Source organism: Pelodiscus sinensis, chromosome 8 (genome assembly GCF_049634645.1).
Source record: "Pelodiscus sinensis isolate JC-2024 chromosome 8, ASM4963464v1, whole genome shotgun sequence".
Lineage (NCBI taxonomy): Eukaryota > Metazoa > Chordata > Testudines > Trionychidae > Pelodiscus > Pelodiscus sinensis.
The window spans coordinates 8204249-8226928 of NC_134718.1; the positions used below are offsets into that span (position 1 = coordinate 8204249).

A 22680-nucleotide genomic window follows, 5' to 3' on the forward strand; every position below is an offset into this window, starting at 1 on the left:
GCTCTAAAATAGCTCCTCCTATAAGGGCTAAAGTCCCATTCATTTAGCCACCCTTGAGCCTTAGTAAAACAGAGTGTATAGCAGGAAGTTAAAGCATAGCAGCAGTGTTTGCTTATGGACTCGTTCCTTGAGGCACAAGGGGAAACCTCCAGGGAGATGGAAATCCCACCAAAGAGAAAAAAGAAGAGAAAGCATTCAGCCAGCAAAGAAAAACACAAATGTGCGAGTAAGTACAAGTTTAATCATGCGCCCTAGGTTGGCTGCTATCCCCTTCCCTTAGATCCTTAATTTTCTCTCTTGCAATTGAATTCTCTCCCCCCCCCCCCCAACTTTTATTTTCTTGTTATGAAAGAATAAGGAGCTTTGGGATTGACTATGTATGAGTGAATAATTGGGAACTTGCAGCCACCACCTGCAGAGATGCCCTTTATAAAGCCAAGTACAACCAGAGGGAGTTCAGTGTCCTTTACTCCAGTGATCCTATAGACTAGAGAGAAGGGCACCTAGACTTCCCCCCCCAGCTCAGGACTGCAGACTTTCAAAGTGTTCCAGGCCTACCATTGGCATGACTGTGAGCATAGCCATTTCCTACATGTGCATTTGTGCACATTCAACTAGTGCAATGCCTGTGTGGATGTTCTGCTTTAGTTTTAAGAGTGACTTCTTTTGGTTTATTTCAATCCTGTTCCTAACTGGCTTAACTAGAAAGAAGCCTGGAATAAGAACGTTTGCACCAATGTCTTGAAATTGGTTTAAAATCACACTGCAAGTTAAATGGGGACAATTCAATGTGTGGGCAAGTCCTTGGCAGAGTTCTGGCAGTTGCTGTATTGTTAGGGGAGGGGATTTGGCATTCTTTGCTCCCCAGGTGGGGAACTTAAGGCCTGGCGGCTAGATGCAGCCCTGGGCTTACCTGGATCCAGATCCCGAGGTTCAGGGTCTGCCCCCAGCACTGGGGAGCCCACATGGGCGCTCCAGCCACTCTGCAGCCCCATTGCAGGGCTGGAGCACACAAAATCTACTAGGCTGGGCCCCCCAGGCTCTGGTGTACCAGGAGAATGTGGGGAAGCATCTTTCTCCATCTCAGTCAGGGGCCACACCAGTGAGGGTCTGGTGGGGTTTTTTTTTTTTTTTGCTTCTTACCTGTGTGCGGGCCCCGACTGATTTGTGTGTGGGTCAGTGGTCTCTGACCCAAAAAAGGTTCCCCACCCCTGCTGTATATGTTGTGCTCAACTCTTCATGTCCTGGGTTTCTAACATTCGATAACTGGTATCTGCAGAGTCCTTGCCTTTTTTTTTTTTTTTTAGCTTTGATCCATACAAAATGGTGATGGTTAAGGAATGTAGGCTGGAGGAACTGGCTGGCTGGCACAGATAGTGGAGGAAAGCTAATATAGAGAAGAGAATAGGGGTGGGGTTTTGACAGTGGCTCAGACTCTGAGAAAACAGAGTTATGAAGCCAAAAGAAGTTGCCTATCACAGTAACCTTTGCTTTCCAAATATACTGAGTTCCACAGTAACCCTCCTGCCCCAATATTCTGAAAACTTAAAGGATGCATCTGTAGCTAGAGAGAAACTGAGGGATGGATGCATGGGTTTTTATACCGTTAACAAAATCCTGACACAAAACCGGAAGGGTGCAGTCTTGCTTCAGCTTTGGTCTTTATGTTGATTCATCACTGTTTCTGCAGGATGGGACGGTTGTTTCTTACATTCTCTGATTTCTAAAAATAAAACCAATCAATTTTTTTTAAAAAAAGAAGCATGGTTGCTGGTATATGGAACAGAGATTTGTTCTTAACTATTTTTTGGTTTAAGTAGTGGACTTGTGGCTTTAAATAATGCAGTGTGGCATAAATTGTATAAGTTCATTTTGTATTCGACAAGACATCTCTTTTCTAGTGAATGTTCCAATCCACTAATTTCCTCCTCCTATCCCTCTTCCTGTCTCCCCAGTTGCCATTCATTCCTTTCTCCTGTGCATTTGGTATTAACACACTAATACGTTTTCTCATGTCCAGTACTCATCATCTTCATTTAAATGTATTAGCTTGTTAGGTCCTCCAGAATGTATGTATTTATGCTGGACCTGAAAACTATTCAGTTCACCTCTGCATATCATTTATAAAAACAAAAATATGCTGGACCTGCTGGCTCAACAGCTGCTCTGTTTTCCACAATCCACCTTTACTGCCCTATATTCTGATAAATTATATTATCATATAGTGTATTGATTATACTCTCTTGTGGAACCTAATTTTAAATGAAAGAGGCAATACTATTAGAGGGGACTAAAAACCTTAGAACAAGCTGTGCCATACACAGTTCCTTGGCCGAGCGAAAATATTGTATTGGTGACTAAGCAGTTTCTAGTATCAGAGGGGTAGCCGTGTTAGTCTGAATCTGCAAAAGCGACGAGGAGTCCTGTGGCACCTTATAGACTAACTGAAGTGTAGGAGCATAAGCTTTCGTGGGCAAAGACCCACACATGCATCTGACGAAGTGGGTCTTTGCCCACGAAAGCTTATGCTCCTACACTTCAGTTAGTCTATAAGGTGCCACAGGACTCCTCGTCGCTTAAGCAGTTTCTGTGGTGGGATTTGTCATAAGGCATGATTACAGAGACTGGTGCAAACCAGTCATGTGACACTCAGTCTAGCCTTGCTTTCCATTCTTAGAAAAGGATCACCCCAGGGACCAGGACCACTGTAGCAGGGAAGGAGGGCAGCCCGGGATGGTTTCAGTGGGGAGTTAGGGAGGTGTGCAGTGCACAAAAAGGCTTTGGCAGCTGTGGTGAGGAGAACTTGTGCACCGGGGCAGTGGACATGAAAGGGTGGCAATGAGGGATACAAGTACAATCCTTGAGGCACATGTAAGTTTTAGCTGCCTAGTGGTACCTCTTATGTTGCTACCAGAGGCAGAATTTAGGAAAGCACCATAAAACACACTGGCTGCGTCTAGATTGGCATGATTTTCCGGAAATGCTTTTAACGGAAAAGTTTTCCGTTAAAAGCATTTTCGGAACAGAGTGTCTAGATTGGCATGGCCGCTTTTCCGTAAAAGCACTTTTTGCGGAAAAGCGTCCGTGCCAATCTAGACACGCTTTTCCGCAAAAAAAGCCCCGATCGCCATTTTCGCAATTGGGGCTTTTTTGCGGAAAACAAATCTGAGCTGTTTACACTGGCCCTTTTGCTCAAAACTTTTGCGCAAAAGGGACTTTTGCCTGAACGGGAGCAGCATAGTATTTCCACAAGAACACTGGCAATCTTAATGAGAGCGTCGGTGCTTTTGCGGAAATTCAAGCGGCCGGTGTAGACAGCTGGCAAGTTTTTTCCGGAAAAGCGGCTGATTTTTCCGGAAAAACTGGCCAGTCTAGACACAGCCAATGGCTTTTTAGGTGTGCAGTAAACTGGAAAGGAGGGCAGAGCCTGAAACCCAGTTCAACACTTTCTTATATTTCAGGAACAATCTCCCACACAGCTTCCTCCAAGGAAAGTCTTCTGTCCCTGTCCCCCCCCCCCCTTTGAGCACCCCCAGCTTTCTCCTCCCCCCCCTTTGAGCACCCCCAGCTTTCTCCCCTCCCCCCCTTTGAGCACCCCCAGCTTTCTCCTCCCTCCCCTTTGAGCACCCCCAGCTTTCTCCCCTCCCCCCCTTTGAGCACCCCCAGCTTTCTCCTCTCCCCCCCTTTGAGCACCCTCTAAACCCTTCGCCCCTCCCCCTGAGTACCCCCCCACCTCGCCCCTCCCCCTACAGGCCCCTCCCCCTGAGAGTGCTTCTCCCCGCCCACATGTTCTCCCCATCCCCCGCAGGCCCCTCCCCGCGCAGGGCGCAGAGGACCCCTCTCCTCGCCTAGGGCTGCCCGCCGCGGTGCCTGCTCGCCGGCGGCAGGGTAAGCGGGGGGAGGCGGGCGCGGGGCTCCCCGCCGGGCGCGGGGCGATGCGTGTGTGCCGCCGGAGGGCGCGGCGCCGGCTGGGGCGGGGGGGCGCGGCGGGGCAGGCGGTGGCCGGGGCGGCCCCGGCTCGTTGGGGTCCTGCGCGGCGGCGGCGGGCGGGCGGGTCGTCGGTGTCTCCTTCACTTCGCCCTCTCCACGTCGAGCGGCCGCAGCCCGCGCGGCCTCCCTCCTGCCAGCCCCGCCCGGCGCCCTCGGACAGGTGACGGGGGGGGGAAGGGGCGGGCGGGGGGCTGCCGGCGGGGCGGGATCGGGCCCTGCGCGGGGGGGTGGCTCGCTGAGAGCCGGGGGGTCGGGGCGGGCGCCCTAAGATGGCCGCTGGGGGGGAGGGGATATTGAGGGGGGGTCAGACAGCCCCCCCCCCCCAGACCCCGCTCACCCTGGCGTGTCGGTTTTTCCCCCCCTCTCTAGATTGAGTCGCGCGGCCTAGCCATGACTTACCCGCCGCCATGCGTCCCTCCGCCTCCGAGACGTAAGTAGGGACAGAGCCGGAGCGCGCTGCTCAGCGCAGGGTCAGCGCGGAAAGGGACCCCCCCCCCCGGCTTCCTCGCCCGAGGACACCCGCCCTCCTGGGGCACAGCCAGGCGGTGACCGAACACGTCTGGACACTTTTAATCCCCTGGCAACCCCCCCCTCCCCCCGCTGCACGTGTCCACCAGCCCTCTAAGAATTGCTCAAGGTGCCTTTTAAGGCAAGGGTGTGAGGGAGTCAGACAGTCCCTCGAGGGAAAGGTGTAAGGAGGTAACACGGCCCGCCCATTCGATTGCCAAATGAGGAAAATAACGGGTCGACTGAACTCCCACAGAAGAGCAAACCTATGAAGCCACTACTTAGTAAAGGAGGGGGGAATAATTGGGCTTTTTTGGGAGCAGCAATGCTTCCGGGGGGGGGGGATAATTGGGCTTTTTTGGGAGCAGCAATGCTTCCGGGGGGGGGGGATAATTGGGCTTTTTTGGGAGCAGCAATGCTTCCGGGGGGGGGGGATAATTGGGCTTTTTTGGGAGCAGCAATGCTTCCGGGGGGGGGGGGGATAATTGGGCTTTTTTGGGAGCAGCAGTGCTTCCGGGGGGGGGGGGGATAATTGGGCTTTTTTGGGAGCAGCAATGCTTCCGGGAATGCACGAGGGAAAAAATTAGCTTTGAAGCCACAGAGGAGGGTGGAGCTGCCATTTGCATCAGTCCCGATCCGGATCAGCGTTGGAATAGCTGATTGCACTTCATAAACTGTACAAAGTGTCTAGGATGTATAAGCATAATGTTGGAATAACAGCATGGTCAGTATTAATTGTAATAAAAGCAACTGACTGAGGGTGGATTTGGAAAAAAAACTGCTTCTGATTTCACTTGGGTTGGTTTTGTTAATTGGGTTGGAGGATGGGACAAGTACAGAGTTGATGACAGACAGGGCTTAGCATGTTAAGTTGAACCTGCCCATACAGAAAAGATTGTAAAAGCATCAAGGTCACATGGTTACTTACTTGATCTATATTACCATAAGACTAAAATTACAGGGCAATTATATTGCATTTTAAGATATAAGGGCAATATTCATCATGGTATTCATACAGTTATAGTCACGTTTTATCGGTAGGACATGTAACAGATATTTAGCAATTTCTGTACCTACCCCAATGTCTATGATAGTAACTGAATTAGCATTATAATTTTCGTAGGGCATTTCTAATCTGCAGCATTATAATTTTATTTCTTCTAAAAACTTTCCATGGCATCCACATTTTTTTAACATAAATCATTTGCTGCCATACCGTGACAGTATCCTGGACTAACTACGACAGTGTCCTGGACTAACTACCGGCACGGATTGCTCTAAGTAAGGCTGCACAGTAGGTAGTAGGATAGAAAATTTCAGTGTCTCCATTATTTTTACAGCTCAGAGCAACTGCTGTTCATTTATAAACAATTGAAACCATTTCCCAACTTTCTTTAAAAGTGATAACTAGACTTGTATGGCAGCTTTTAAAAACTATGTTTAATTTGTGTATTACGACTTGAATCTTCTTAGTCAAAGCTGTTTCAAATGAACTCTTAAAACATTCTTTTGTATGTATATGATCTGCTGTTCAGTCTGTAAATATTAAAGATTGTTTTAAAGAGTAGATAGAAATTGACTCCATGCAAGGCCCAGGTCATTCCACTCTTTATTAAAGACATCCAACTATTTTGTAGAATAATAAGCTGGCCTAGGGTCTAGAACAGTTATCTAAGGGATAGCTGGACCTACTAAATGAGACTGAGTTGCTTAAATTAGAAAGATGGGCTGTTAAGGTACTGTTAAGTCACAAAACAAAGTAGTATTGTGTTAGTTACTTGTTCCTGAATATTGCGGTTGCTCTTTTCAGTAACAATTTCTGGAACTAACAGTTGGAAAGAAACATTCTGAGAGTGTCCTTCAGTTATTGCTTTGATCCCAAATGTTTTTAAAGGTCACAAAGGTTTCCAAAAATTGACTGATTGGAATTCCCATTGTCTTCTGCAGGACTTAATGTACCCAATTAAAAATAAATAAGTCTGAGCTGCCTTGTTCATCTCAATAGGATGTTAGTCTTTCAAACCTAATCAATGATAATTTAGTACCCTCCTCTACAAGAGAAAATGGAGGCAGTGAATGTTCTGGCATGCAAACTACTAAGAACGTAAATTCTATTGTACACTTGACTCGAGGCCAACAGGTGGCACATTGCAGACAGCAGTTTATTAGTTCCTCATTAAAGACACTATGAACTTAAACTACATTTGTCTAATATTTCAACTTGTAACACAAGATTATTGCAGCTGGGAGAGATTAAAAAACATTTCTCTTTCAGTTTGTGTAGGTTGTGCTTTTGATAGTGCTGCTTGTCTCGTCAGTTTCACTGTTTCCCCTGTGTAGTTTTATTTTTTTGCTTAGAGCTTTCACAAAGGAGATGGGGATATACAGACACTTCAAATAGGGAGTGGGGTGTTGAATTAAAATAACTGTAGATTTCAGATTGAATGGACACTCTTTTTTTTTAAGGTTCTGATTGAAGTCTGTGGGGAAAGCTACCACTGAAGGAGATAACAGCCTTGCATCTGTGCAGTGAAAGATACTTCTGAAGGCTAACATGGGGAGTTAGGTGGTGGTGGTGGGTGTCTGAAAGGGATGAGTAGTAATCACACTAGAGACAAATTTTCTAAACACCACTAACCTGCTTAAGGCTTCCAGTTTGAGAGAAATGCTGCCAAAACTTGATTGTGCTTCTCCATCCATTTGATCTCATCTCAGTATCTCCTCCACTGGCTTATGAAGAGTTACATTTTCTTACATTTCCCAAGAAAAGCATTTATTTGTCTTTTACTTTTCTGGTAGCTCTCATTGGCTTGGTGGAACTCTCCTCTTAGGCTTTGTCTACACTACCACTTCTGTTGGTCAAACTTTTATTGGTCAGAGATGTGTGTGTATGGGAGGAGAAGGGGGAGGAATGGTTCTGACAGACATATTTTTCAATGACAAAAGCACTGGTGTGGACAACTAACCCTGTTAATTGCAGGATGTTTTTTATGGCAGTAGGAGAGTGCTCTCCCACCACTGAAGAGTAGCAACTCAGGAGAACTTACAGCACTATAGTGTAGACATGCCTTAATGGGATCTAAGGCTTTGTGTACACTTAAAAGTGTAAAGAGCAGCTGTGACAGTGCTTTAAACTGAAAGTGTGGCCAGGAAGAGGGATTTACCAGCGTTTTGTCAACCACCTCCAGAAGGGGAATAGCTAACTGCTCTGGGAGTGTGGCTCCTGGCCCTGTAGCCTGGTTCACACTGACACTTTTTACAGCACTGTAACTTGCTGCTCGGGGTGGGGTGTGCTTTTTCTTCATATCCGAAGCCAGAAAGTTACAGCACTGTAAAGCGCAAGTGTAGACTTAGTCTTAGGCTAGCTTCTGTTGCAGAAGTTGCTTCAGCAAAACTTGATCCATTCCCTCTCCTCTGCTTGCAACTCTTGCCAGCATGAGGGAGTGAACATCTGGACCACGGAATAGACCCATCTCTTAGTAATGGGATACATTAACTAGAGCATCTAGATCGGTCATTGGATACTTCTCAGATATTTAAAGAAACTAAGATCTGCAAAGGTCACTAACAGTTGTGATGAAAGTGACATGCTTTTATCAGTTATAAAATATTTGGCTTCACGGCTGAGTGTAGGGTGTGTAGTAGGGATGTAAAAGAGTAGTCGACTACTTGTGCCCCTCCTTGCTGCTTCTATATCAGAGACAGCTTGGGGGAGGGGAGAGAAGGGTCCTGGTGCCAGGGAAAGCCAGCTTAAAAGCTGGCTTCCCCCAGCACCGGCTCGGCGGGGGGAGGAGCATGGGAGGCAGAGGCCCTGCAGCTCTGCCTTAAATGTAGTAAGAGCCACCCAGATCTTAGTACATTTAAAAGGCCGAGGTGCAGCGAGGAACCCAATGTGAGCAGGGACTGAAGCAGTCTCCGCTCACGCTAGGTCCCTGGCAGCTCTTACTACATTTAAAAGGCAGAGCCGCAGTGGGGTTAATTCCCAGGGATGGCATGAGTCGGGACTGTTTAATCTCGGCTCATGCAGTCCCTGGGAGCTACTCTGACTGCGGCTCTGAAGTTTAAATGAAGTAGGTGCCATGCTGTTGCACGCGCCCAGCTCCTTCTACACTTACGCTTCAGCGGATGTAGCAAGCACCCTCCTCCGCGCCCCCCCCCCCCCAACCAATTGACTGAACTGATGGAATTTCCATTGACTACTTGATTTAGCTGATTAATTGCAGTTTGACATCCCTAGTGTGTAGGGTCTCTCTAAAGCTTATCAGAACTGTTGTTGAATACAATAACCTATTAGTGCTTTTGAATGTCTCTCCGTGAGTTGATATATGGTATTAAAAGAAGATGGAAGCTAGGTACACAAGGATGCATGTTTCCCCTTAAAAAATCCTATGGGGTTTTGACACACATCTCTCATGGGAATCCTGCTGCTCATAGAGAGTCTGATTTCTCCATTGTTTCCTAAAACTTTCTAGTGCCTCAGTTTGGAGTGGTATCTTTCTTCTCTGAAAACTTTTTTACAAGTTCTGGTATCTAGTTAAAAAACTCCATATTTCTAAGGAATGGGAAATCCATGTTGGAATCTACATGGGGAAGAACATGCTACGTTTTGGGAAACACATGTCTCTTTGAAATAGTGTTTTGTGCTACACCTGTAGACTTTTATAGAAATACTATCATGTGCTGCTTTAGTTTTAATTGTTCTAGATGATAACCTCCTTCCCAGAGCAATGTCCTAGATGAGCTCTTGTTGGAAGACACAATGGGTTTAAAACTAATTAAAGATAGTTTATCTAAATATGACACGTTTTAATATTAATATATCTGTTACTCTATCTTTCCAGCTCCAATGGCGATCCCTCCATCATATGCAGATCTTGGCAAATCTGCCAGAGATATCTTCAATAAAGGCTATGGTAGGAATTGTACTTTAAGAAACAAAACCAGTATAAAGAAATGCTTTGCCGAAGCGCACAAAGCTAACATTTTTCATTCGTACGTGTTGTGGAATGTTAATTTGTGTATGCCTGTATATACGTGTACGGATTTAATTAAATGGAAGGAAGCTCATACAAGAGCAGTACCATATGGAAAGCTCTCAGTAGGTTAGATTTGAAGAAAAATTCAGACATACACACTTGTTAAATAGAAGTTGATACACAGAAAACAAATATTTAAATATTTGAAGGATGCAATCAACAAGGAAAGAGGGAAGTTGCTGTGATCTTGTAGTTAAAGCAGTTCACTAGGAATCATGAACTGAAGTTTAAGTCACAGGTGCTATGGCTTGGTCTACACTTGTAAATTATACTGTAATAACTGTTGCTTAGGCATGGGACTTCAGTGATATTTTTGTTTTAAACCAACTCCACATTATATTGATGAATTAGAGTGCCATATATTGGTCATTGTTTCCTGTTCTGTGTTGGAATAGCTATAGCAGTGTAAAGTCCGGTCCTGGTGTGCCATGGGTAGAGGGTGCTTCAGCCCAGCTGGAGCAGCCCCTGGCCATAGCAGGCCTGACGGGTGCACTGTGAACAGGGGGTACTCCAGCTGTCCCTGGCGGTGGTGGGCCTGGCCTGGGTATGCCACGGACGGGGGTGCTCTAGCCCAGCTCGGCTAGCGTGCCCCCTCTTGCCTGCCTCCATGTAATTGGTTAGTCGGTTAAACATAACGTTTAATTAGTTAACTAAACAAATATGATTTTACATCCCTAGTGGAAACCTGTTGCTTAGGACACAGAATTATACTTTACTAGGTAATTATAATAGGGGACAATTTTACAGTGGCAAAGACATAGAGGATTTGATGGATTCTCTTGGGTATAAATTATGATGATTTTAAAGCTTATAAGTCAATTGACTTGTTTCTTGTATTGAGCATCCTTCAGGAGACTTAGTGGGAGTGAATATGTAACGCTCATCCAATCAGTGTAAGGGTACGTCTACACTAGCCCCCAGATCGATCTAGGGAAGCTAATGAGGGCGACCAGAATTGCAAATCAAGCCCGGGATTTAAATATCCTGTGCTTGATTTGCATGTTCACTGCCAGTCACCATTTTAGAAATTGACTAGCCCGAAGTAACTGCCCACGTCTATACGCTGCAGTGAAACAGGCTTCCGATTTAAAGCCCCTAATTCGAATTAGGTGGTAAACCTCATTGCAGGAGGAATACCACCTAATTCGATTTAGGGCTTTAAATCGGAAGCTTGTTTCACTGCAGCGTATAGACGTGGGCAGTTACTTCGGGCTAGTCAATTTCTAAAATGGTGACTGGCAGTGAACATGCAAATCAAGCACAGGATATTTAAATCCCGGGCTTGATTTGCAATTCTGGTCGCCCTCATTAGCCTCCCTAAATCGATCTGGGGACTAGTGTAGACGTACCCTAAGAGTGACACTTCTGAAATATTTTTTTTTTATTAGTATAATTACAGAGTGCAGCTAATTGTCAGAAACAATGGCCATATAGCAATGACTCTTAAATCTACTCCCTTGTGTATTTGGAACTGTATTTTCTAGCTTATTTGAGTCCCTAACCTTTGTTAGCGCTGTTGGCTCAACAGTGGCATAGAAATAACTGGATTTTATTCTGGTCCACACACAACTTGAAGTTCAATTCTGATTGCAGAATCTTGTTGCAGTGGTAGCATAAAAGCTAGAAAGGGCCTAGCTTGACTTTGAGAGGCAAAGTTGAATTTGCAAAATAGACAACTTTTACTTAACTGGGAAAATACCTGTAGCAATTTTTGGTGCACAGTAAATGGGCCTCTGCTGCTCCTTTATTTCACTTTAAAATTTGAGAACACAGTACTCAATTCAGGGCTGACTACAGCTGTTTCAGTGTTCATAGGATTTATGCAGCTCTGGCCAATGGCTGAAGTATTTTTTCTTAATTTTTGGCTTAAATTAATTACAGCATACTCTCTATTTTCTTCAGGTTTTGGGCTGGTGAAATTGGACGTGAAAACAAAGTCTGCAAGTGGGGTGGTGAGTTTTAAATTCATGGCATATTTGGTTAATGTGCTCTAATTTTCCTGCTTATCATGGGGAACTTTTTATGGCCAAAGTTGGCTAGTTGACAGATTCCTTTGATGCATACTGGGCAGCAAACACTTACCAGAAGGCTGTAGAGATCTTCAGCTCCAAACATAAGTCCTATGGCCATGTATGCTAACATGAAGTAGTCAGAAGTAGTTGTTCTGTTGTGGTGGTAAAGGTGCTAAGCCTGCCATATTTTGACTGTTACTCACTATGTGTGTATCAGTGAATGGATAACAGAACCATTTTTAAAGACTTATATCAGACCATATAGAAATGCAATTTCGTTTTCTTTGGTTCTCTGTGTGCTCAGTGTGAATCACCCGAGACCCTGGTAGTACTACTGACAAGAATCTAGAAATTATAGTGCATCACAAATTGAGAGTTGTCGTCAATGTGATACAGGTGTGAAAAAAGCTAATCCTGTTCTGGGGTGTATTAACAAGAGTGTTGTATGTAAGACACAGGAAGTCACTGTCCTGCTCTACTCGTCATTGGTGAGGTGTCAGTGGAGTACTATGTTCCGTTCTGTGAGCCACACTTCAAGAAAGATGTGGAGAAACTGGAAAGTTCAGAGGAGAGCAACAAAAATGATAAATGGCTAAACGTATCTGAGCAGGTAGGACAGGAAGCCATGGGCTTAATGTGCAGCAAGGGAGATTGTAGGTTAGATATTAGGAAGACTTTTCTAACTATCAGGATAGTTGAGCTCCAGAGATTTTTGAAAACAAGGTGGAAAAACACCTGTCAGGGACAGTCTGTAATTACTTGGTCCTGATGCAGTGCAAGGGGCTGGATTTGATGACTTCTTAAAGTCTTTCCAACTAGGGATGTGAATGTTAACAATCACCCTTACTGGGTGATGCTTACCCAGTTATGGTTAAGCAGAAGGCTGCTCCACCCCGAGGGACCCGCCATGGGTGGAGAGGTGGCCCAGCCTGGGTGGAACAGTCCCTGTCTATGGCGGGGGACCACTGCAGCACACTGCCAGCACCCCTTTAACTGACTAAACATAATGGTTAACCGCTGTTTAAACAGGATTTTACATCTCTACTCCCAACCCTACATTTCTACAAATAAGTTTGACCAATTATACTTCAGTCCTGATACTGACCAATGCTGGATTCTTGAGCAGAAGACAAATAATTTGGTATTGTTCCCTTGAAGGATGTTACTTTCTGAATCAGCTGGTGATACTTTTACAGATTGAAAAATGAAGGCTGATGGTTATTGTAATGTCATGCTACTTAGTAAGATGTTTAGAAGATTAGACTTTTCAGGAAATATTAATGCCTAGACTGCACTAAACATTTTGCTGAAATAATTTTGGTTGAGGGTGGAGCATGGGAGAAATATAGCTATGTGGGTAAAAGCCCTTAGCTATATCAGTAGAATAAGTCCTTTGTCTGTATAGATGATTCCTTTTGGGGAAATAGGTTCAAGCTGTCCCAGCACAAGAACTCTTGCAGGCAGAAATTCTCTCCATTAGGGGTATGATTTGCAAGAATAGTGCTCTCCTGATAGAGATATACCAAGGAACCTCCTTAAATGTAGATAAGGCATAAGCTATATATCTTCGTAATAGTCTTCAGCTGCTGTCTTCATTTATGGAATCACAGCCTGTCTGTCGCATTTTTCTTTAAAGAATAACAACTGTTTAAGTTACAGGCAGATGAACTTCCACTCAACTTGAATTCTACCTTTTTAGTTCCTTCTTTACCAGGGACTAAGGATGTTAGCGTGTATTCATTTACACAATTAACCAGTAAGCCCAGCCCTAATAGTTACATGCATCCCTGCATCTCCACCTTCCCCTATCTTTTAAGTTGGCTCCCCACGAGCACCAGCTCCCACCTCCTCCCCCATTCTCTCTCCCCCCGCCCCCGTGTGTAAATGTGTAACTGCTAACAATTTCAATGATTTCACGTTTACATAAATACATGATTAACATCAGACTAGGGTAGCAGGGAAACTCACGGACATCTAGTGGCTAAATGATATGCTGCAAGTAAATATCACTCCAGTTAATTTTCATATAAAGCTACTTATTTCATCAATTTTAAGTTTGTTGTGATGGATCTTTAAAGCTCCCTCTAGTAGTAAAAAATGTGTATTGTACGTTAAGGAGTGGATAGCTAATTATAGTGGGCATAGAAGAAAACACTGGCCTTGTCTATGTGGCGCAACAAAATGTTCCGCATTAACAGGTCCAGGATCTGTCCAGACCAGTTAGTGGGTAACACTGGTGTCCAATATGCTAGCCTCATGTGACTATTTGGCCAGTTGTCTGTGGCTAGTTCGCTATAGCAATAGCCCCTGTAGTGGCTACTGCTTCAGAACTTGTTGGATGCCACCAATGTAACACATTGCTGTGCTTTGGAATTCACACCCCTTTAGCGTGCATTGCTGCACTATGTAGACAAACTAATAGTCTTGGGTCAAAATTATGTTTTAAAAATTCACAAATCTAAGACCATCAGAAATTATCTCATATCATTAATAAAATTTCAGTAGAGAAATTATTTAACAAACATTTCCAGCAGCATTTGCTAGTTAGATATTTCAGCATCATGTCCATGTTTGTTTGATTCCTCTCTCCCCCCCCCTCCCCCCAAGATTTGGTAGATACTGATTGGTCTTACCTTTCTCCAAAAAGAGACAGGCAAAAAATAAAGTATAAATAGTAAGAGGCAGCTAATGTTTTTTTTTAATAAACTTCAGTTTTACTAAGGTGCTGTTTGTAATAGGGATATGAATGGTTAACTTCATCCTTATATGGGTGAGGCTTACTGGTTCTGGTTAACTGGTATGGACTGGAGCAGCTCCTTGTCCTCCCCAGGCAGGGGGCTGCTCCAGCTCTGCGAGGTCCACTGCAGGCAGGGGCTGTTCTTCCTGGCTGTCTGGAGCAGCTGCTGTCCATGGTCTCTTCCCCCTCCCGCCACAGGTTCCATGTTGCCCCCCAGGGGCTTTCAGACCCACTCCCAGGGAGCTGGCTGTAGAGTCTGCAGTGAAGCCTCCTCCATAGCTGCTGGACCCACTCTGGGGAAGGCAGATATATCTTTTAGTGTAACAGTTACATTTCGTACAGAATATGTAAATTTTCCATATGAACCCTTGATGTGTAAGTTTATTATAAGTTAATGTCACGGTATCAAACATAAGCAGTCTCCCTATATAGTTGTATTTTTACTTGAGATGTCCTGACTCTCTAGTGTGGCTATTCAAATCCCTCGTTAAAAAGGACCAGTGCTGCCCTTTCACCTTGAGACTGGTGTTCAAATCACTTCTCAATTGCAACTGTAACATTTATTATTTTTTCTTTATGTAATTAAAATATCTATGTAGTGTCCTCTCTCAATTGTAGCATGGTAGTCTTTCTTTGGGCAGTAAAGACTGGAATGGTGATGGTATTATCTGAGTATTGCAGCATTTTGGCAGAGTTGTCTAGGATGCTGTCTACATGGTGCTTGACTGTAATTGGTGCTGTTAATCCCTTCACTAATATGCACACCAAACTGGTCTCTGTCCTTGTGAAAACATTTTTTTTCTGCTTTTTAAAGGAAACAATGTCTTGAAACAAATGTCTTCAGAGACCAATATAAAGCATGAGCTATATTGAATAGTATAGTTCAGTGGCTTATAGTACAGTGTATTTCCTTGGAATTGGGGTTTTATGTTTCTGAACTTTAGTTTTAGCTCTCACATTGAATTTTCCTGGTTAAGTTTGAAAATCTGGAAGGTCCTTTTTAGCAAGTTGTTACAAAAGTAAGTGAGTATAATTCAAACTGGTTGAATAGAATAATGCCACCTAATGGTTGTGTAATGTTTAGTTTGTTTTTGTTAGAGCAATTACTTTACAGTGTGAGACTTTCTGGAGTGTGTGCAACTCAGGAATAACTGTTACTGTGCTCTTAGGAATTCACAACAGCTGGTTCGTCAAACACAGACACGGGGAAAGTGAACGGGAGCTTGGAGACCAAATACAAATGGGCTGAGTATGGTCTGACTTTCACGGAAAAGTGGAACACGGATAACACTCTGGGAACAGAAATTGCGATTGAAGACCAGGTAACAGATTGACATACTGCTTTTTTTTTTTTTTTTTTCATTTAATCAGTAGATCTGAATTAATAGCTTTTGTTCACTTAATTAGATTGCCAAAGGTTTGAAGCTGACATTTGACACAACCTTCTCACCAAACACGGGGTAAGAATTCTATTTTTTAAGAACTACTTTATGGCTTTTTCAAGGGATTAATCTTGCAGGAAAATCAAGGTCAAATTAATATTGAATAGGTTAACGTAACGGTGTGAATGAAGAGTATCTATATGGCTTGAAATCGGTGGCCCAAAACTACTGCTGTTAACCAAGGCTGTTTCAAATAGATGTAAGTGGCACCTTAGGGCACTAATAAAAAAATGAGGATTGGATTTGGTAGAACAGTAGCCAGGGCTCCACTTGCACAAATATAAGAGAATATTTCATCGTTAGAGGTTTGGGGGTATGGAGGATAAGGAAGTAAAGAGGTTTTATTTTTCTTTTTTTCCCCTGAAGCTTTCTAACAGACTTAAGTCGGTTGCATTTGGTTCCATGACTAGTCAATTACATCTTGCCCAGACTTGACACCTCTTCTGTAATAGTCTTTGTGTGCATACTGCAGGTTACAACAAGTCTAAGTTTTAGTACTTACAGGAAAAAGGAAGATTTTTTTTTTTTTTTTTTTTTACAAATACTTTTTGTTTCAGCAAGAAAAGTGGCAAAATTAAGTCGTCTTATAAACGTGAATGCGTAAACTTGGGTTGTGATGTCGACTTTGATTTTGCTGGACCTGCGATCCATGGCTCAGCCGTCGTTGGTTACGAGGGCTGGCTTGCTGGCTATCAGATGACTTTTGATAGTGCCAAATCGAAGCTTACAAGGAATAATTTCTCTGTGGGTTACAAGACTGGAGACTTCCAGCTACACACTAACGTGTGAGTATTAAAGAACTATTTTTAAGCTGTTTGTAACATGGTATTTATTAGTTTCATATTCTGAATTAATATCACTTTGTGAAATAGTGTAAAATATGTTTTATTTGAGAAAACCTCATTCAGAATTAATTTGGGTGCATCTCTCAGTAACATGAGAGATTTCTGTACCCCTCTAAGTTATTAGTGTTTAGCTTGTTTTCTGACTTTGTTAGCTGAAGCACTTTGTGTAAAAAAAAAAATATATAGTTTGCAAAGTATTCAAATCAGTCTACCTTGTAAATATAACACCACTTCCAGTACTGAAGTAAATGTGACCAGAAAAATTTGCTTTGCAAAAATACACTTGCTCCTTGTGATTGCTGCAGGTGGTAGTAGTAGTAATAGTTACAGTTTTTATGATACCATGAAAAATAGATATGCTTTGACAGGTTTTTTTTTTTAATTCTTAGGCCGTTTAGCCCTGAAAGAGAGCTCTAACATATGAATCACTCAAGTTTATGAAATCTAACTATAAATGGCAAAGCTTTTAGTTTTAATCTTCCTTTTGATTTTTTTTAGCTATCCTGGTCCTATCTCTTTTGTATATTTGTAGTTTTCCTAAAAAAAAAAAAATTTCTCAGGCTGAATGGTTGATTGTGGTAATGATGTCTCAGTGATAACTTAAGTCTGCATGGTTCCACTGTGTGTTAGGGTAGGAAGCAACTTTCTTGAATTCCCTGAAGTCAAATGACCTATTTGTGTTTCTCCCTTAAAAAAAAAGGGGGGGGGGAGAGGAATTAAGATAGGCTTGTTTAGACTTGCAGTAAATTGCTTGCAAAGTTACTTTGAAAATGGTAATGCCTTTCTAGAGTAAAATATCCTTTGACATTTTTCTTAACAGAAGTACTATAATGCTACTTAGAAACCCTGTGTCCAGTAACCAAAATATTATTCTGAATATTTGCCTCTGATTTATAACTTGTCTGTCTGTAGCAAATATTTTATACTAGTCATTAGTTTCAGAACTAAAGAGGTGTTTTGACATGAACTTCAGTGGAGTCAGGATTTTACCAGGGTATTTGAGCTTAATTGTGCAAGTGATGCTTAGCATCACCCATAGCAATATAATGTCTTTCTTTCTTGGACTCTGCTAAAATACCTTCTTCTGCCTTGTAGTGTATATCTATCTGCCCTCATTTTTAATGTCTTATAATGGCAAAATAAATCAGCATAATCTATAATGAAGATCTCTAGGTGAATAAAACTTTAAAAGCCAAAAGGTATTGTAGGGTTTTGTTACACATACACCCCCCGACATACACTGGTAATTTAATTTAACTTGAAATACCTTGCAGCAATGATGGGTCCGAATTTGGTGGCTCAATTTACCAGAAAGTGAGTGACAGTCTTGATACTGCTGTAAATCTAGCTTGGACAGCGGGCAGCAACAGCACTCGTTTTGGCATTGCAGCTAAATACCAGCTGGATTCTACTGCTTCTATCTCTGTAAGTATGGCTTTAAGGCAAAGGTTTAAGCCTTCTTCCTCTTCTCCTCCCTCACTCTTCCCTTCCATCCCCCCCCCCCCAGCTCCCCAATCAGTGGAACTATAGAACTGGATATCTTTTATTAGTAGCATGGCTATTCTGTATTGATATGGAATGGTCAAGAAATACACCAAGTTCTGTAGTACTAATTTAAAGGTCTTTGATCATTCATATGTTAACTACTAAACCTGGTAAAGTATGTGACTTCAGTTGCATTCAAAAGTTTCCTTGGGTATCTGACTTACTTTTTCTATAGAAAGTCTCCTAACAATGTCTACAGTAACACAGTTCAGTACCCTACACATTGAACTTAATCATTCTAGAGAGGTGGTTCACAAACTTCATGTAATTGTATCAGAGGGGTAGCCGTGTTAGTCTGAATCCGCAAAAGTGGTGAGGAGTCCTGTGGCACCTTATAGACTAACTGAAGTGTTGGAGCATAAGCTTTCGTGGGCAAAGACAAAGTGGGTCTTTACCCACGAAAGCTTATGCTCCAACACTTCGGTTAGTCTATAAGGTGCCACAGGACTCCTTACTGCTTTCATGTAATTGCACCAGCTTCCCTTGCTCTCGCCTGTGCCAGTCAGCACCATTAACTCGTATTCAGTTGGGAGTACCCATAGCCACAATAGAGCTTGGCTTGCTTCAGTTTTGAAGTGGGTAGTGTCAGTGCAATAGATGTCACTGGGTCTAGAACAGCAGTTTCCAACCTTTTCCAGATGGGGACCCATTTTGACAATTCAGGAACACTTGGTGACCCAGGGCAATTCAAAAAATGTGTGAATGGATCCTTAAGAGCCATCTGGGGAGACACTTGGTGACCCTTTTGAAATGTAATGGCAACCCATATTTGGGTCCTGACCCATAGCCTGGTTTAGAATAAGAATTTTAGAAACCTGATTGTCTAGTGCTGATATGCATAGTGCTGATATGCACATTACAGTCATGGTCAGTATAGAAATGTACCAGCCCAGTAACTAAAAGGCTATTCACTGATTGAGTGAATCAATGAAATTCTGTTTCTTCAATGAATGCCATTAGGTGGTATTGCTTGTCCTGATATACTTCATCTCATAAGCATAAAAAAGGCTGATTTGGCTCCATTTCTAGAAGAGTCCTATCCAAATGTTTCAGGTAACAGGAATTGTGTTGGAATGTGGTTTGCAAGGTGATTTTCTGCCTGCCCAGACACAAACTGTCTTACTTGCTCTGTGAGAGCAAAAAGTGTGGTAGTATGACTGGCAAGTTGAGGGTAGGAATATAAAAAGTGTATCCAATAAGAATAAAGATACTGCAAAACATAAACCATGGCTTAAATTGTTAATGTTTGTTCTTGGTGACTGCTAATCGCTACAAGGCTATAGCAAAGAATGTTAGAAGATTTTTCTTGCTGTCTTTAATCAGCTTTTCATTTTATTGCAGGCAAAAGTGAACAACTCTAGTTTAGTTGGAGTGGGTTACACCCAGACCTTGAGGCCAGGTAAATGTTTTACAAATGAATCACTTTGCTTCTATTTCTCCCTTTATCTGGCATGTGAGTGTGTTGATGATAGATCTCAACAGCAGTTCCATGCACAATACCCAAGAATACATAATTATGGCAATTAACTTTCAGTCTTTATTGCAGGCTAACTTATGCTTTAATGGTTTCACATACCATACATTAAAATTGTCTACTGGTTGGCTAAATCCAATGGCACTTCTTAATATTAGGGCTAAGTGCATCCTCACTGTATTTTTTTAAGTAGGATTTATTTCAGATGTGTTGCAACAAGCATACACTAATAATCTGAATTTAACCAGAACATTTCTGTGGTAGTATCTTGGAAGAGCTAACCATCATTCATAGAAAACATTGAGGTTTTTCTGAATCTTTGATCTAAAACACCGCTACCTCTTGGGATGGTATGGGGAGCAAGAGTAAACCAGGGAAGTCAGAATTGTTATGTGGGAGATAGTTGACATAACTTTGTATTTAACTGCTCCGTGTTTCTTGTAGGTTTTCACCTTACAGGTGACATGCAATTGAGTAGGACAGAAATTGGTCTTTTTCCTGTTTGCTGCTGCTTGATATATTAAGGCCTGAAAAATCTTTGGTTATTTTAATTTTTTTTTCCTGGCTTGCTTCACAGTGTTTTCTGCGTTGCAGATTTTATAAATTCACTCATTTGTGTTAGCATTCCTTTGTTCTGATTGGGGCTTTGGAGTAGGGATATAAAGGGCTAGTCGACATGTAAATACTTATCGGATAGTTGACAGGATAGTCAAGTAGTTGCTCCCCCCTCCTTGCTGCCTCTGTCAAGTGGGGGTGTGTGTGAAGTGAGGGGTACTAACCCTACGCTGTCACTTTGAAATGCCGGGTGGAGCCCAGGATCACCTTGGCACTCCCCAGCTGACCCTGGCTCTATGCAACTATCAACTTTGAAATGTACAAGAGTCCCCAGCAGGGGGCTCTTGTGCATTTCAAAACGGAAGCGCAGCATGGAACCCAGAGTCAGTGGGACTTCACTCTGGCCCTGGGCTCCTCGAGGAGTTCCACGCAGGGGCTCTTATACGTTTCAGAGGTGGAACGCAGGAGTGCTTATCTACTAGTTGATGGAAATTCCATCGACTTCTTGAAGTAGTGATTAATTTGCAATTCACTCCCTTCTCCATAGTAGAGATGTTGAATCTAAATCACTTTCAGTATAAAGCATCTTCATTTGATTTGATTGGAGTTGTCAGAAGGGATTCAGTAGCTTACTGGATGTGGCCTCTTTCCCTGCAGAGACCACTGTGGTTTTCAGCCACAGAATATGTACTTAGACACGCAGAACCTGGAAGTCCTCTGTTAGGGGATTGCTTTTAGTTAAGAGAGGTTATTTTCATTCTCACTCTTTCATTCTTCTGTTTCTCCAAGGGTCTTTGATTTAACTGGTGGTAGGTAGCTTCATCTCAGGCTTATGGAAGTTGATGTTACATTTTGTGCAGTATGGCTAAACCTTCTGTAGCTTTCCTTGTCTCCCCCTCCCTGAAGATTATCACAGCAATTTGGGAAAAATGTGAACTCATAGTATATTTATGTATGCGAGAGCCATAATGTGAAAAGGCTCACTTCCATATTAGTGCAAGTGAACATAAAAACAGCCATATTGGGTCAGACCAAAGGTCAATCTATCCCAGTATTCTGGCTGCTGACAGTGTCCAATGCCAGGTGCCCCAGAAGGAGTGAACAGAACAGGTAATTATTAAGTGATCCCTCTCCTGCTGTGGTTTGCAGCCCCTGACAAACAGAGGCTAGGGAGGGACACCATCCCTGTCCATTTTGGCTAATAAGTATTGATCACGTGTCATAAATGATCTCATAAGTTTAATATACACATGCTAATACAAGCAGCACATTTTATATATTTTAGTTCCATGTGACGTGGTTGCATTTTAAATGCTCCCAGAGTTAGTTGGTGCCTAAAATTGTTGTTCATCTTCATTCGCATAACTTCAAAAGCTGAGTGGAGCTGATCTAGTGACACGGAAATAGCTTTAGAAAGTTGGTTTACTATTTAATTACTACCTTGAAAAGTAATTTTAATGTGGACTCGTGATGAAACTAAGCTGATTGACACAAGGGTTAGCACTTTCTAGTTACATAATGTTAACACAGGATTGTTTTGCTCTCACAGGTGTGAAACTTACGCTGTCTGCCCTGGTAGATGGAAAGAGCATCAACTCTGGAGGTCATAAACTTGGTCTTGGTTTGGAATTGGAAGCTTGAAACAGCTGAAGAAACTGCTGCAGGAAAGGGATGTCAGAAGAATTTGGCCTTAAGTGTATTTCCGATGTGATCAGCAGGCATTTTTTCCCCAAGAGGGATGACCTAGAACAAGAGCTGTATTCAGAGTATTTTAGACAGTTACTTGTTAGCTGGTTTCTAGTTAAATTGGTTACCTATCTAGTTATCAATTCTGCATTAGTGCAGTCACTTATACATTATTTAAATGTATTTAACTGTTTAATGCGCTACCCACAAATAATGAAATAGACCTTTATGAAAACTGTACAATTGTGTGCATGTTTGTTTTTATGTTCCTTTTAACATTTTGATAATGCCATTGAATGAGAAATGGATCAGTGGATGTTTTGAAAATGAGGTCAGCAATTTTGTTAAATCACCTTAATTAGAAGTACTTTTGGTATCCCAAGACAAGTCAAATTATGAATAAAACAAATACACACACACATACTTGTGCCTCCAAATATTTTAAGACTTTAGCTATTGATAAGGCGCAGTGGGCTTTAGTTGATTTATAAAATCTTTGTAGTGCCACATGTCAGCCCTCAGTGAGTGTGAGCTCCCATTATGGGCCCATTCTTAACCACACAGGGATGCAAGCAGGTTTCTGCTGAGGATGATTAGATGGGAAGTCCTTTGGGTCCCACTCCTTGACTGATTGCTGTGGAATGACAAGGCCCTCTTGCTGTATTCTCCATTTCTCCTATCCCTCTGACAAGTGCACTGTGTAGTCTGTGCCTACTGGTATGGAGAGTACAATATAGTCGCTGCACCACCTGCCTTGAAAAATGTCCCTAAATCTCCCACTGGTGTCTGTACTACGTGGGCATCCACTCTGCAGCCATGTGACTAGGAGTGGCCACATGAGCAGGCTTGTG

General features: G+C 42.8%; 1 protein-coding gene and 1 long non-coding RNA gene across 4 annotated transcripts in view; one reads left to right on the plus strand and one right to left on the minus strand.

Annotated features, from left to right (window-relative positions):
• The window catches only part of LOC112546318 (uncharacterized), a 23921-nt gene extending 21535 nt beyond the window's left edge, over nucleotides 1-2386 (minus strand). The window contains exon 1 of the long non-coding RNA XR_012905539.1: nucleotides 1605-2386. This is a non-coding gene — a long non-coding RNA (uncharacterized LOC112546318). The remainder of the gene's footprint in view (nucleotides 1-1604) is intronic.
• On the plus strand, nucleotides 100-22248 carry VDAC2 (voltage dependent anion channel 2). Of its 3 annotated transcripts, XM_075934698.1 has the most exons (10): nucleotides 3997-4150; nucleotides 4360-4420; nucleotides 9339-9410; nucleotides 11436-11485; nucleotides 15452-15604; nucleotides 15690-15742; nucleotides 16282-16509; nucleotides 17844-17994; nucleotides 19456-19513; nucleotides 21693-22248. In XM_075934698.1, the coding sequence occupies exons 2-10, from the start codon at nucleotides 4381-4383 to the stop codon at nucleotides 21782-21784; spliced, it is 897 nt and encodes a 298-aa protein (XP_075790813.1). In that variant the 5' UTR covers nucleotides 3997-4150; nucleotides 4360-4380; the 3' UTR covers nucleotides 21785-22248. The 3 variants fall into 3 exon arrangements, with proteins under 3 accessions (XP_006126401.2, XP_075790814.1, XP_075790813.1); XM_006126339.3 differs by lacking the exons at nucleotides 3997-4150; nucleotides 4360-4420 and adding an exon at nucleotides 100-226; XM_075934699.1 differs by lacking the exon at nucleotides 4360-4420 and having other exon boundaries at nucleotides 3995-4150.
• Nucleotides 22249-22680: the final 432 nt, after the last annotated feature.

What these genes read in the sequence shown, in the direction of transcription:
- VDAC2 (XM_006126339.3), top strand. Translation starts at nt 115, where the DNA reads ATGGACTCGTTCCTTGAGGCACAAGGGGAAACCTCCAGGGAGATGGAA. An exon ending in CAAAGTCTGCAAGTGGGGTG is followed by an intron (nt 11,486 to 15,451) that starts GTGAGTTTTAAA and finishes CTGTGCTCTTAG; the next exon opens with GAATTCACAACAGCTGGTTC. An exon ending in TTCCAGCTACACACTAACGT is followed by an intron (nt 16,510 to 17,843) that starts GTGAGTATTAAA and finishes AATACCTTGCAG; the next exon opens with CAATGATGGGTCCGAATTTG.